The sequence below is a fragment of the Rhizomucor pusillus genome (genome assembly GCF_041956525.1).
Source record: "Rhizomucor pusillus strain CBS 183.67 unplaced genomic scaffold VTP01scaffold_9, whole genome shotgun sequence".
Lineage (NCBI taxonomy): Eukaryota > Fungi > Mucoromycota > Mucoromycetes > Mucorales > Lichtheimiaceae > Rhizomucor > Rhizomucor pusillus.
The window spans coordinates 431982-446564 of record NW_027192151.1 but is presented as its reverse complement, the minus strand read 5'-3'; the positions used below and the strand labels follow the sequence as shown (position 1 = coordinate 446564).

Below are 14583 nucleotides of genomic sequence, written 5' to 3'. Positions count from 1 at the left end.
GCAGCGCCCTTTTCTCCCTCACTGCCAACGCTGCATATTTTCTGTCTTTGCTCTCCCGACTCTTGCGTGGATATGCCTTTGACTTCTCACCGCGAACTTGAGGAGAGTGGGACCTTTGATCGAGATTCCAAGCGCCAGAAAAAGATACACAACGTAATCGCGCAAGGTGGTTTAAAAACACGGACACTCTCTCGTTTCCATGTTTATTTCTCTCTTTATTGCTCTACTTGAGTGTTGACTCTATACTTCTTCGTTTCTTGTTCTCTCTCTTAGATACTGAAATGCCCCAGTGCACCGTACCAGACTCGATGGAAATTGAAAGCAGCAATTACACCGACGTTTCTGCGGTAGACCGTCCAATGACCAAAACAGATGCTGAAGAACCACGAGAGGAAGAGCAAGAAGAAGAAGAAGAAGAAGAAGAAGAGCAGGGCGTCATGATTGCTCTTGATTCTCCAGCGGTAAAGTGGGCCACACATACGTATACGCTCAGGCACACACACGCACAGAGAGAGATAACACTGCTTCCATTTTGTGTAGATAAAAGAGGCGCTGGAGAATTGCAAGATCCTTGTCATCGGTGCAGGAGGACTCGGCTGCGAGATTCTCAAAAACCTGGCATTGACAGGCTTCAAGCAGATTCACGTCATTGATATGGACACTATCGATATCAGCAATCTAAACCGACAGTTCTTATTCAGGCAAGCGATTACATCTGCACCAAAAGTATATAGACCTAAACCGTGATCGCTGCAGACCCAAGGATGTCGGAAAACCAAAGGCAACGGTGGCAGCAGAGTTTGTTATGCGACGAGTACCTGGCGTCAATGTGGTGCCTTTCTTTGGAAAAATCCAGGATAAAGATGATGAATATTACAGCCAGTTCCAGATTGTTATCTGTGGTTTGGATTCAATTGAAGCACGACGATGGATCAATGCAAAGCTGGTGGGCATGGTTGACAACGACGATCTGGAGCATACCTTCAAACCATTGATCGATGGTGGCACCGAAGGCTTCAAGGGCCAGGCTCGTGTTATCTTGCCAACAATGACTTCATGTTACGAATGCTCTTTGGATATGTTCAACAAACCGACGACGTTCCCTATATGCACCATTGCAAATACACCGCGGTTACCGGAACATTGCATTGAATGGGCATCTGTGTTAGAATGGCCCAGAGTGATGGGCAGTAAGTGGTTGTTTGATGGCATCGTGTATCGTGAAAAAGTACCAACGACTTTTTTCCCCTCCTCCAGAGGACGCAAAGTACGACACTGATAATCCAGAACACATTACTTGGCTGTACGAGACAGCACTCAAAAGAGCACAGCAATTCAATATCCCTGGCGTCACCTATTCACTTACACAAGGCGTCGTAAAAAACATCATTCCCGCCATTGCATCCACCAATGCAATTATTGCAGGCAAGTCTCCCTGATAAACTGCAATCTATCATGTATTACTTATCACATTGATCCTTTACAGCATCCTGCTGCAACGAAGCATTCAAAATAGCCACGGGTTCACCGTATTTGGACAACTACATGATGTATACCGGCAACGATGGCGTTTATACCTACACTTTCCAGCATCAAAAGAAACCGGATTGCCCAGTCTGCGGCAACATGGCGCTGTCAACAGAACTGGATCCAGAAATGACGCTGGAAGAGTTGATAGATTGGTTAAAGGAGAAACCGGACATGTACGTTACTCTAACGGCAGGAAATGTATTGGCAGCCCGTCTAATGGTTTTCTTTTTTTACAGTCAATTGAAGAAACCAAGTCTTCGGACCGCCGCAAAGTCACTTTACATGCAAGCACCTCCGATGCTGCAAGAAGCAACTCGACCTAATCTTTCAAAGACATTGAGAGAACTTGTTGAGGACGGCGAATACATTACTATCACCGACGTAGCGCTCCCTGTCAGTCTAGAGCTCAAAATGAATTGGATCAAGAAGGAATAAAACGGGATAAGTCGAATTGGGTGCTCGAAGAAAACAATGTGGCAACTATGTATGTATATATTTCAAGGACGAAGAAGGAAAGGAAAAATAAAGAAAAGGAGGGCACGATGATCTACAAGAAAGAAAAAAGGAATAAGGTAACCTTGCGTGCGGGGGCGGGGAATTGGCTATGTACGAATATCTGTTGCTAAATGACAAGAAGAAAGACAGGATTGATTGCTCGTGAGGTTTTGCTATTGTGCAGTGTAATAGGAAGACTGCGGCATATAGTATGTTTGGCCAGAGACAGGATGTTGTTGCGGAGGGTAGAGAGGAGGCGGAGGAGGACTTGCAGTAGCAGCAGCGTGGATGTACGATGGCTGCTGGTGGTGGTGTTCCATGGGAGGTGCTGGAGATGGAGACATATACGCGGAGGGACCAGCATTATGGAATGGCATTTCTGGACTCTGATGATGGTAGTAAGTGTTTTGCTGCATCGGCATCGTTTCTTCCGAAAAAGTTGGAATTTCTGTTTTTTGCGTTATTGGAGGCGATGGAGACCTATTCGTATGCAAAGGCTGAGCCTGCTCTTCATCCCCAGCAGCAGCAGCAGCAGCAGCAGCGGCAGCGGTGGCCGCGCTACCACCAAACTGATACTCTGCTTCGGTTGGATCCATCTGTTGCGCAGCCTCTTGTCTCTTCATTTCATGTTCCTTCAAATTCTTCTGGACGAGACTCTTTTCATGCCAAAAGAAGATGACGCTGCAGACGAGCGTGATGAGCCAAGCAACACATGTTATCCAGGTAAACGCTGCGGCGGCCTTGGCACAGTTGCACTGTTTATATATAGAACAGGTAAGTGATGATGATCAAAGCATGATGATATACCTATCAATTTACCTGCTGAGTCCAGGCACCTGAGTAGCTGTCATCGGATTTTTCCAGTTCTGAATCCAAGTTGCAGTTGGACGCGTTGTTTGCATGCACTGTCATGGCAATAGCCGCCGTGGCCCACAGCACCGAGTTGAACGCTGTGAAGATAAGATTTGTGCGTGGCTTCATGCAGAACTTGCCGATTTTTCGAAACTTGTTCTTGCGTTCGTACATCCACGGAAAGTACGTGAGTAACACTGGCACCCACCATGATATCACTGCAACCACCAACGTCCAGTTTGGTGATGCCTGGCTACCGCCCTGTTGTTTTTTTTTTTTTGGAAGAGTCAGCATCCTGGTCCTGTCTCAAATTGATTATGTATACATGCATAGTATTTTATTTCGATCGCAATGACGGGTGCCACCACGCAGACCGTCAGCAGTGTCAGAGCGAACTGGGCGACGTGCGACCAGACTTTGATCATATTGAGTCGTTCCATGGCACTAGCGTGAGTGCCATCGGCGGCGTCGTTCGTTGCAGCCATGAAGTAGAAAAAAAAGGAAAGAGAATAAAGAAACAAAGCAATTTTTAAAGGCTAATATTTTGCAGATCAAAACACCAAAGACGCACTTTCCTTTTTTGTATTTTAAAAAAGTTCGGTAAACTTTCCATGCAAACTTGGCTTGACGGCTGGCTGCATTGGCTGATGTGAACCGTTATTTTTATCAGATTATGCATCATCAAAGGCTTCGCCCGTAGCCACCTGAATTCATTGCTATCGTCAATCGCAGAATGACCTTACAGCTTTCGTTCTCTCTTTTCTACATGTCGCGAGACTAGCGTGGAGCTAAACTGTCACAACTCCGTCGTCGAGACCGTCGCGCGCGCCAAGAGCCTGAGGTTTCCAAGGAAACAACTATTCTTTTTCAGGCAGCGATCTTTTGCCAAGCTGTGCTGCTATATTTACAACCATCAACCACTGCTCAGCAGCAGCAATCTGCGTGTGATTTGCGTTGTTGCCGGTAGCACACTCCACCAGATCAGGGAGGCAGTGTTTACACGGCAGTGCTTTGTAACACGCTGGGAGCGAGTGAATCAGCGGCTGATTGGCATTCTTTGTGATAAGTTTGCTTTATTTACGTCTCATGTTTTTAGTCACAATACATATACAATCGAGCGAGACTTCTATCGAGAATCTGGTTTTTATTCCGAAAATATAAAAATTTGAATAGAACCAAATGTTTAAAGCACAATTTTTGGACAGCAAAATGACAAATCTTGTACTGAGGTTGAAACAGCTGCTGAATATCTTCGAGTCGAACGATGCGCGTAGATCACATTCGCTGCCAAGATCAGGAGGGTAGCGCGAGGGCGGTATTTGAAATGCAGCTGATCGCTTCGAAAAGACCGGCGCGTAGACAAAACTTTTGCACTCTAAATATCCTTTTCCTTATTCTCAACGCAATATTCGAAGTCGATTACTGTAATGATTTCGAACAGTTGGAAGAACATCTGCTTCAGTGGTCAGCAATGCAAGGGGTCGTATGATCTTATAAATAACAGCAAGAGACAAAGCAAGTCGTCGAGATTGCTGTTTTATTCTGAAAAAGCAGAACAACGTCCATTGAAAAGTTTCTACAGCTTTGTGCACTACGACGAGATGTGGCGATTGATAGATGTCAGATACGACAGGTCGCGTATTCGAAACAGAGCAGCGTGAAACCTGAAGCTGCAGAGAATGGCAATGTACATGTTACCTCCCATTGTACCCAGAGTGTGCGGTACCACAATAACTGGGGAAAACAACGATTGCTAAAGGCTGTCCAGTCTACATCCGTGTCGCTGTCTTGAAGCGTAACCTCAAAAGGTACCAGTCAACGATGTCCATTATTGTCCGGCAAGGACTGGCAGCGAAATATCAGCTTTTCCTCAGCATTGCAAATCCACAACAAAGCAACAGAGCATGCTAGCACACTTGCACCAAGCTAATGCAGCTATCGGAACGATCGTTGCCTTGCTCAATAAAATGAATGAAAATCAACAACATATTATACACACCGAAGCCGTTGTCAATGCCCGCGCAAAGCTCAGACGTGCTTTAAACGAAGGAAGCAACGCAGACACCATCCAGCAACTGCTGAGACTTCTGCAAGAGAGAGATCATTTTGCTATTCCTGTAAAAACACCCGAAGCACGATTTAGTCACCTATTCTTCGTGCATTCAGAGGCAATGAATACAGCAGCCAAATGTTCTGAGGTCCTGATCGTTGATGCAACATACAGCACCAACGTTTCAAAGTTTCCAATGGTGAGCGCTGTCGGCGTCGGCAATATGAGCAATGACGAAAGCCGCCTAGTCTCGTTACCGTGTCTACAACTATACCGTTGACATGCAATCGATGTTACACGAGGAGACAAACAAACGTCAGCCACTGCTAATGTGGGGCGTTGCCCAGTCCCCAACTACGCCAGTATTGGACGCGTGCCAAATTCTAGAGGAAGTTGATCTGCTCTGCGTCTGCCGTAAAAATCCCGCTGAGTCGCCATCACTTGAAGAAGACCATGGCCAAAAGCTTTTAAATGGCTAAACCCAAGCACTTCCATCCCTCTCCCCGCCCCCGTTATAAGCCTGTAGTATTATGATTCCTATACCATATTCTTCAGCTTTGGTTTCCCTTGCCCTAATTCTCTCTTCCTCTTGGACCATTTCCTCTTTCCTCTACATTTTTTCCTGTTGCCCATACTTGGTCTTTCATCCCCCCGCATTCGGATCGGGCGAGGACAATAAGCTAAGAGCAGCGCTTGTCCATCTATTCGTCATAAATAAATCTCTATTCATGCTGCTAACGTGGGCCCTGGTACAATGACGCTGAAGGTACTTTATTTGTAGAAAGAAAACAAGCGACGCTTAGCAGAAAAGTTGTTCGCTTATAAACCATTTTGCACAAGGTCAAAACGACTGACCAGAAAGGGTTTCTGAATCCTTCCAGATTGCTATGGCACGGATGGAGAATGAAACTTTAATTCCTATCGCTGGTTTCTTCGTACATACACTCAACAGCAAGGTATATGAATTTCATATAGTCTCTCCCGGGTTTTCATGTCCTGAAGCAGGAACTCTCTTATTTTTAGGAAGATTTGGAGCAAAACCGAGGACGATCAGTAGATATCAGCATTATAGCATTGAATATGATGAAAAAGGCATATAGAAATATGGTATACATAGCAGTTCACCCGTAGATTTTTAACCGATATAAAGAAGATTACCAAAAATCAAGGCTAATGAAGTAATACCAAGAATCCAATGACAGAAAGATTTATTTTGTGCATCTGTTATCCTCTAATATTTGTGCTAATATACGGAAATGCAGCGGCTTTATGCAAAAATCCTGCGCTTCGGAGTGTGAGCAGGATTAACGTTGATCGTGCACGGACTGGACCTGGCCAACGACTTGCTTGTGCAACCGAGCGTCGCAAATGAAATGGCCTTGAAGAGTTGAAAGTTGAATAGTGATGGGAGAAGAGAAGATATCTATAATTCAAAAACGAATATATTATATATAGTGAAAACGTGGTGTATACAGAGTGCTCAGGCCAAAATTCATGAGACCCCACAAGTCATTTTTCAACGCTGGCGACGTGTCTATAAAAGCAGCCGAAGCAGCCGGTGCTTTTTTTTTCCTCTATCATTTGGTTGTGCCGTCGTGCCCGCTGTTCTAGAAGGATAGTAAGGTGTTTTGCGCAACAGAAACTCGTCCGAGTTTCTTTACATTTCCTTTTCACGAACTTGCTCGTATTTTCCCTTTATACCTTTCCCCGCCTAGTCTGTCGTAGTCCCTTTATTTAGATTTTCCACGTACCCGTTCCCCCCACTTTCAAGGAAAAGGCAAAGAGAGATCACTCCCCGGCCTCAAGTTATTGTTCGCCCTGCTTGAATCCGGGTTCCCGCTTGTCCACTGACGAATGTCGAAGGGCAGCTAATCTTCAAGAACTCGGAGGAGGTTGTCGATTAGGGATTTTTGCTACTTGCACTGCCTGCTTCTGGAATCGGCGCGCGCAACCGGGTTTTCCTGCGTACCTTCTATGGTCGTCCACCTTTTCGGAGGAGGGATCCATAGTCGGTGTAGCTTCCTTTTAGCCCTGACTGTTTGCTTAATCTTGCCCTAGGATTAGCTTTCGGTTGGAAATAAGTGGTGTTCGCGAGTGCCGCTGATTTTGGTCGTCTGCCCCCATCCATTCAAGCGTGAGATACATAGCTAGTCTTTTCTCTTTAGATAGTCTTGTCTTTTGTACACCACACTTCAATAAAGCTTTGGATGTGTTAGCTAGAATTTCCTTTTGCTTTTGCGAGTGTGAATGAATAGCACTGTTTCTTTCAGGATTTACTCGTTTCTTCTGTTTGAATATGGAGAGCAACGCGGGCATTTCATGAATCTACGCGTATATGCTGCTTCCTAGAATCTCTGATCAATCGCGATTGATGACAAGAGTAAACCTGATCTGGAGTATGGAAATCAAGAAACGAACAAAGTGGAGAAACGCGTCGTTACAGTGTAAGCGAAGGCTCAGTGTCTCTCGAAAACCACGTGATTGTACTTGTACAGATAGATGTGTCTTCTCTCTGCTCGACGAATAGCGACTTGATTTCCTTCTTCCTGGATAGCTTGTGAGTTTTTGTCGTATTCTTCTGCATTTCTATCGCATCATATGGGAACAGGAATATGTAGTACGATGCTTTGGATATCATCGTTCAAGTTCTCTGCCGAAGGAGGATGCGCTTCTCGACCCCGATGTGATAGCTCATGTAAACCGCCTGACTCGCAATCTATTGGTTTGTGTTATGCTCACTTCTGCCATTGAGTCGTTTTGGTCTGACTATGTCTTCTCTCTTTCGTGGGATTTCCTACAACGGTTCCCCCCTTTTTTTATTCCTTGATCTTATTTCAGCATATATTTTTCTCTATTGTTTTCTTGTTCTCAATAACCTTGATATAGACATCCTCCATTTGAGAAAAGTCCAAAACTTTTTAATTGTCTCGAGTTAAATAGTACACTGTAAGTTGAAAAGCGTAGGAAGATGGTTTACGCGGCAAGTTTATACTAGCAACGGGCTTGTCGTCGGCTGACCGGAAGAATCACCGGGTTGTTGGCCTTGATTACCGCTGCCGTTACCGGTGCCGGTGCCACCTCCAGCGGTCGGTTGTTGACTCTGTTCGGCACCAGGCGCTTGTTGGGATGCGGATGAACCGCCGCCACCGGTACCGCCACCTTGCTGCTGTTGCTGAGGATTACTGAGCACTGGATTAAAAATTTCATGGTTAGCAAACATCGATTGTATCTATCTATCCATCAGCGTCATGCATACCTCGATCAATGATATGCAGTACGCCATTGTTGAGCAAGATATTGGATTGAACCACGTTGGCGCCGTTGACGGTGAACGCAGTTTCGTTGAGGGCCTGTAGCTGGAGCGTCTGTCCACCTAACGTCTCCACTTGGATGCTTTGGCCTTGCTGTTGCTGTCCTCCTTCTCCTCCGTTAGAAGACTGTCCACCACCGCTGCCGCTGGTCTGACTAGGCTGGGTCTGCTGGCCAGGTTGAGATTGACTAGGCTGGGTTTGACCTCCCGATTGCTGTCCAGTCGTGCCAGGTTCGTTCTGTTGCTCACGACGTTGGAAAGGCGTTGATCCGCTGCCGCCCGTCTGTTGGCCGCCTTGTCCTTGCTGCTGTCCTCCTTGTCCAGACTGTTGACCACCACCTTGGCCTTGTTGTTGTCCTTGTCCAGATTGTTGGCTGCTGCTGTTCGAAGAAGCAAGTGAAGTGACGTTGGTAGAATAGATAGCTTCATGGACAATGTGATCTGCAAACAGTGTGCGGATATTTTGGTCATTGAGCGACTGGCCGTTATCAACAACAGCTTGGAGTGCCTCGTTTGATGGGGCAAAGATGGTAATCTAAATTGTTGTTTAGTTAGCAGACAATGTATTTCTTTTGACCATCGTATCATACTATTACTTACGTTACGTGTTATATCAACAATGGGGCCAAGCGAGTTTGCTTCTTGGAGGAGCTGATTGAACGTGCTCAGCTCACTTATGTTTTTTACAACCTGCGAAGGAGTGCTAGGAGGGATGAGAACTATGTAGAAATATTTTAGCCAAATGGCGTTATCCGTTTTCGTTCGGTTTAAAGACATACCCTTGTCAATAACATGGATCACGCCGTTGGAAGCGACGATATCGTACAGAGTCACGTTAGCTGACTGCAAGCCGTTGCCGACAGTGTAGTTCATGGGCTGTGAAGAGTTGGAACTATCGGTTCCTCCCACAAGCGACTTGAACAGTTGCTTTGCGGCATTGAAGTTGTACCAGCTCCAACCGCTGCCGTCGTTGCCGCCACCGTTCTGACCCTGGGGTTGAGAAGCCTCGGTAGGCTGCTGCTGTTGCTCAGTCTGCTGAGGCTGCTCGGTTTGTTGTGGTTGCTCTGTTTGTTGAGGCTGCTCAGCCTGTTGAGGCTCTGCACCTTGCTGCGATTGTTCGGTCTGCTGTGGCTGTTCGGTTTGTTGAGGCTGCTCAGTCTGCTGCGTGGGTTGCTCCGTGGCACCAGCAGCGGCCTCGCTGCTTGTAGCACCACCACCACCAATAACTCCTCCTTCAGACGAGCTTGCGGAAGATTCGGTGGGCTGACCGAGCATAGAAGATGACGATGACGACGACGAAGAAGAAGACTGTTGGCTAGTGTTATTTACGGTCTGATTGCTGCGGGTGACCACCAAAGGTAGACCTGTGCCGAGTCTGTCAACAGTCTGGTTTGTAAGCAGTGTCTTGAGAATCGTCGTTTCATTGGTAAGATCCTTTAGCAGATAGGTTCCATTGAGCAGATGGTAGCTGATAACATCGGCCACTGAGAAATTGGAAAGTGGACCTTGGGTGAAAGGGTTAAGAGTGGTTTGGTTGCTGCTGCTGCTATTATTTCCTGCACCGCCACTGCCGATAGATTGAGTAGGTTGCGACTGCATCGAAGACGAAGAAGCCTGGGTCATCATCATGCTTTCAGTTTGCGATGGCTGGCCGATGGATTCAGAAACCTGTTGGGAAGGCTGGCCTTGCTGCAACTGAAGGATATGATCTGCAAAGCGTACCCAAAACCCGGTTCCGCCGTTTATGCCGCCGTCAATGCTTCCTCCGCCATTGTTGCCAGCGGTGCCGCCGCCGCCACCATCGGTAGTCAAGCCCGTGGGTTCTGCTCCGCCGTTTGCAGAGCTCGTAGGTTGGCCCATACCAAGCGTCTCGCTGCTACTAGTCTCAGCCGCCGCCGAAGCTGACGATGTTCCGGAGGATGAGCTGCTGCTGCTGTTGTTGCCTCCTTGCTGCTGCTGCTGCATCATTTCTTGCCATACTTGATCGGAGGGGACAAAAAGCGTATAGTTACCAGGTTGCGATAAGAGCTGCAACAACGGCTGAAACTCTGGCGAAGACGTGAGTAGCTCGACAAACTTGGTTGCAGGCGAGAGCTGCGTCGTGTTGAGGATTTGCAATATGGTGCTACCGATAAGCTGGGCCGACGCGCACGAAGCACCCAGCGTGGCATAGATTACGCCTCTACTTAAACGCATAGTAAAGAGTAGAAAAGAACGTACTCCCTAATCTGCGCGCTCACCCAGCCGTTACCAATAAACCCCTCCATCATTTAACATCGGTTTCATGCCTGGGCCCATGAAGATATCATCTTTGATGATATTGATACATGGCATGCGAAATCCCTCAGCGACCCCCTGCGCTTGGCCAAATCCCAACTGGTGAAACAAAATTTTCTGACAGCAAGGGTTACCATTTTATTCATTGCGTTGTACGTATGCAGTGTCAAAACAAAGGCATTCTCGCGTCACACACATGTATACAGCAATAGCAAAGTTAAGTAGACGTACATGGGTATCGTAGCCTCGGAAGCACAACTATATAGCACAGTATCCTAAGCTATTATGCTTCTGTAATCCTGGCCGCTTGACCTATCGTGTCTGCAGAGGGATGTCCATCAACCGCGTGAGATTGCGTATGATGCTCATGCTCGCCGCGTTCACGGGAGGAAGAGGAAGTGGAAGAAGACTTGGCTCTTGGCGCGGTCTTCCCGCCCTTGTTAAAAAGCTGGCGGAACTTGGCGATGATCTTGTTAAAAGGACTGCCACCACCAGCGCTCTGACGCATTTTACCAGTTTCTTTACAGATTGGATCAGATCAGTAATTCGCTCTTCACAGCCATACCCCTGCCCCCCTCCCTCTCTCTTCTTTTTCGTTACCTTGCTGGGCGCTCGCTGTCATTGCATCGGCAGGCGCAGCTGCATTGTCAGAGTGTGGAGAGACAGATGGATGCTCAGTTCCGGACATGGTGTTGCTTGTTTGTAGAAGTAAAAGAAAGAGACAAAGAGGAAGAAATGGAAGAAGAGAGAAAAGAGGAAGAAAAAGTGTTTGACAGTGGAGGGAGAAAAGAAGAGTGACAGTGATGTCGGTTCTGTGCGACCCGGATGACACTTCCTTCGCTGCTTGATCGAGAAATTCTTTGTTTGGCATCATCGCCTGCCTTCAGTTTTCTGTGATTCAATCAATGTCAGCTCTATTTGTGGCTCCAAATTATTTCATTATCATAAGTGCACAGCTTTTATTTTTTATATACGAGCTTGTCAAAGTAAGGACATGAACCCAACGCTAGGTGTATGTAAAGTGATAAAGCGGTCGATGGCTTGCAGCAAGATCATTTGGCTACGCACATAGAGAAAAAAAGACAGACGATGTTTTTGCTGCAGCAGGTCCGCTGATCTTCCATTTCCGCCCTATTTATGGTATATCGAGATGAGATTGGTAAATAAAGTACTTTACGCTACAGCTGAAAACGCGGCATCTACATTTAGAGCACGCACATCCATTTTCCAACAGCAGCGAGATTTCTTTGTGGATATAGTAGTACTATTTACAGGGAGAAGGTTTTGATGGTGTGTATGCTGAACATCCAGAAGGAGGAGTCCAAACGATGGAGAAGCAGCAGCAGCAATGTAGTTGTAGTATTATCATGCAATTATTGTACTGTGCAGTTTGCAGACTTATGCTGACGACGAAGCTTACTTTTGTGTTCTGCTGCCATGCGAGACTCCAGTCCTAGCTTCATATGATATGCAGCGTATGCATGGGCCTAAATACACATGCTCACATATTTAGATGATCATCAAGGTCGGCAATGCAGTGATCATGCACGTACTGCTAACCAGGCGTCCCCAATTTCTGGCTCATACTCATCCAACAGCCGTTTCTTTAGTGCCATGACAAACGCAGGACCAACAAGCCCTAGATGTTCAGGGAGGACACCGTATGCAACATGCCGCGCGCCAAGATCTTGTAATTTTTGCGCCAGCCACTCTGGATTCCCTTCTTCCTCCTCCTGCTGCTCTGCTTCTTGTTGTTGCTGTTGGCTTTGGCTGTCGCGGCGAGCGCGGGTGATTGCGTTCAGCTCGCGGATAGTCCGTGGCCGTTTCTGCGGTTGCTCCACTTTATCGGTATTTGAGTTCGAGGTTGATGACGATGCTGCTGCGTTAGTCACTGCGGGAGCACGTGCAATGTAAGAAATCATGCCTGTCAATGCTCTCGCCTGTTGCACAATGTTGGTGAAAAGCGCACGCAGATCGCCGTTCAGCTCAAACAATGCGTCGTAAAACACTAATCCGAACGCGTGCGAGGGCGATATCACCTCATCGTCGTCAGGATGGCGCAGCTCAGAGACCCTTTCCCAGCTATATCGCACGAGTTCAATCTGTCGCTGTGTAGGCTGCGGCGCATTCAAACTTTCGCTGGTATTATCGGTTGAACTGCTGACGGCGCTGCTACTGTCGCTTCTCGTTCGTGATGGCGACGCGAACAGCTTGCGGATATTTGGGTGAAGCGCCGGCGCTTCTGGGTCGTTCTCGACGGTGACCATGGTGTCGCTTGCCAAGATCGGAAAAGACAACCAGAATTAAGAAGAAGAAAAAGGAAAAAGGACCAAGAAGAAGAAAATAAGGGGATACAGGTATATTTGGAAATTGGTAACAACAACGCAGGGCTCAAGCATGAGGGTCGATAAACAAGGTTGCACAACAACCGGAGCTCTCTTCCGGAAGGAAAGCAGCTTGGCTTTGGAAAAATCGGATGCTTTCTTGTGTTAGAAGGGCCCTGTTGTGTGCTACCCACCTTGAGCGTCAGCCGCGGAGAGCATATCTGAAGCTTCGTACATACCCGATTCAAGCGTCCATTTATAAATACAGACGTAGATCGAAGCTATTGAGATTGTTGCATGACAACAATAGTAAATAAACCCTGCTTACTGCAAGTAAAAGACGCAAACATAAATAAATGTTATTTGGACTTGCATGGTTAACGGTGCTTGCTCTCTATAAAGTTTGCATGCGGTCTTCAACGAACAATATTTACATCATATCTACTTGCAGCCTTGATACTTGGTTAACATCCATCTTTCCTGTTCCGGCTTTGTCGTACTGTATTTCCGAAAAATAAAGTCGCGTTTTGCATTTGGCGGACTTGCTAAGCTAAGCATGACGCTAATAAACGACAGTAGTTGTCGCGTTCCGGGAGGATTTTTTCCCATAATGAGGTCTCCACCTTCTTGAGTGGATAGTAAAAGTATTGTGGAAAGCCAAAGGGAGAGGAAGGCGGGAGGAACCAAGATCACTTTGTTCTCGCGTAATATTGATGATACTTCATTCTTCGTATACTACATCAAAGACCAAGTGCAAGGATTTAGCAGAGGCCCTATTGCAGACAATGATGGCCTAGAATGAATCACGTCAAGTGAGAGGAAATGTTGAAGGCTGATGCTCTCAGAACGTATACCATACATAATGGTATACTGGAAGGGCCATATCTACACTGATTACATAGAACATTTGTGAATGTCTCTTGTAATGATATTCTCTCCATTGGCTTCCATTTACACTCGTCTGTCAGCAAGGCTCCACACTTTCCTGTAAGTCCATATTGGACGCTGAAGGCGGGGTTATAGTCTCACCGTTTGATACCGCGTTAGGTGGTATATATTTCGTCCTCAGGCTGGAAGTCGTCCGGTGGGTGACTACAACTCATGGTGGTATGCGTTTCGCCACATCGTGCTGACAGGAAGCCTGTGTCTTAGTGATATGACTTGTATTTTCAGTGTGGGTCTATCCACCCCTGTCACTAATTTTCTCATTGTATGTTTAAATGTGTATCCTATCTATCTGTCACCCGTGATCCCATACCGCAACCCGCTATCGTATGTCATTGATTTATCGTGAGAGGTAGCGGGCACTTCATGTGCGGATACCGGTCCATCTCATCCATTGTGGCCTTCAAGAAGCGTAGGTAATGACCTGTTACTGTCCCTATGCTCATGAGCCCAGCACAGCCTTCTCCCTTTCTCTTCTTGGCTGGCGGCTGTGGCAGTCTCAGCATGCACTTAATTAGACCTGAGGCAGAGATCGCGCTCAAAATGGTGGTTGTCTGCGCTCGTGTTTTGGGCACCGTGACTATTGCAGGCGAACCCTTCTTTGACCAGGCCATACTGCGTTCATGTTGACATGGAAGGCAGACTCATCTAGGAGGACACAATTAGTCCTAAAGTCCATATCGGTTCCCTCCCATTTGCGAACCCAGTCAATGACGCTCTTGAATCTTGGCCCCGCTGTTCCTGTCTACAGCCTGAAACCGGGCCTTCTTAAGTGACAGATTGCACTGCGTCCTCCCAAA

The 14583-nt window shown here is 46.8% G+C and overlaps 6 protein-coding genes across 6 annotated transcripts; 2 read left to right on the top strand and 4 right to left on the bottom strand.

Annotated features, from left to right (window-relative positions):
* Window positions 1–72: 72 nt before the first annotated feature.
* VTP01DRAFT_10669 (uncharacterized protein) lies at window positions 73–1965 on the top strand (the record flags this gene model as incomplete). The annotated part of the gene is made up of 7 exons (XM_069379056.1): window positions 73–166; window positions 274–461; window positions 541–701; window positions 757–1190; window positions 1258–1425; window positions 1487–1703; window positions 1767–1965. 7 exons carry the CDS (start codon window positions 73–75, stop codon window positions 1963–1965), a joined length of 1461 nt encoding a protein of 486 aa, XP_069239069.1.
* Window positions 1966–2198: 233 nt separating this feature from the next.
* VTP01DRAFT_10668 (uncharacterized protein) lies at window positions 2199–3362 on the bottom strand (the record flags this gene model as incomplete). Its single annotated transcript, XM_069379055.1, has 3 exons — window positions 2199–2780; window positions 2845–3138; window positions 3207–3362. 3 exons carry the CDS (start codon window positions 3360–3362, stop codon window positions 2199–2201), a joined length of 1032 nt encoding a protein of 343 aa, XP_069239068.1.
* Window positions 3363–4781: 1419 nt separating this feature from the next.
* Window positions 4782–5406, top strand: VTP01DRAFT_10667 (uncharacterized protein; the record flags this gene model as incomplete). Its single annotated transcript, XM_069379054.1, has 2 exons — window positions 4782–5126; window positions 5176–5406. 2 exons carry the CDS (start codon window positions 4782–4784, stop codon window positions 5404–5406), a joined length of 576 nt encoding a protein of 191 aa, XP_069239067.1.
* Window positions 5407–7913: 2507 nt separating this feature from the next.
* On the bottom strand, window positions 7914–10433 carry VTP01DRAFT_10666 (uncharacterized protein; the record flags this gene model as incomplete). Its single annotated transcript, XM_069379053.1, has 4 exons — window positions 7914–8116; window positions 8184–8772; window positions 8838–8956; window positions 9017–10433. 4 exons carry the CDS (start codon window positions 10431–10433, stop codon window positions 7914–7916), a joined length of 2328 nt encoding a protein of 775 aa, XP_069239066.1.
* Window positions 10434–10797: 364 nt separating this feature from the next.
* On the bottom strand, window positions 10798–11202 carry VTP01DRAFT_10665 (uncharacterized protein; the record flags this gene model as incomplete). The annotated part of the gene is made up of 2 exons (XM_069379052.1): window positions 10798–11033; window positions 11115–11202. 2 exons carry the CDS (start codon window positions 11200–11202, stop codon window positions 10798–10800), a joined length of 324 nt encoding a protein of 107 aa, XP_069239065.1.
* A 685-nt stretch (window positions 11203–11887) lies between these two features.
* On the bottom strand, window positions 11888–12781 carry VTP01DRAFT_10664 (uncharacterized protein; the record flags this gene model as incomplete). The annotated part of the gene is made up of 2 exons (XM_069379051.1): window positions 11888–12001; window positions 12068–12781. 2 exons carry the CDS (start codon window positions 12779–12781, stop codon window positions 11888–11890), a joined length of 828 nt encoding a protein of 275 aa, XP_069239064.1.
* Window positions 12782–14583: the final 1802 nt, after the last annotated feature.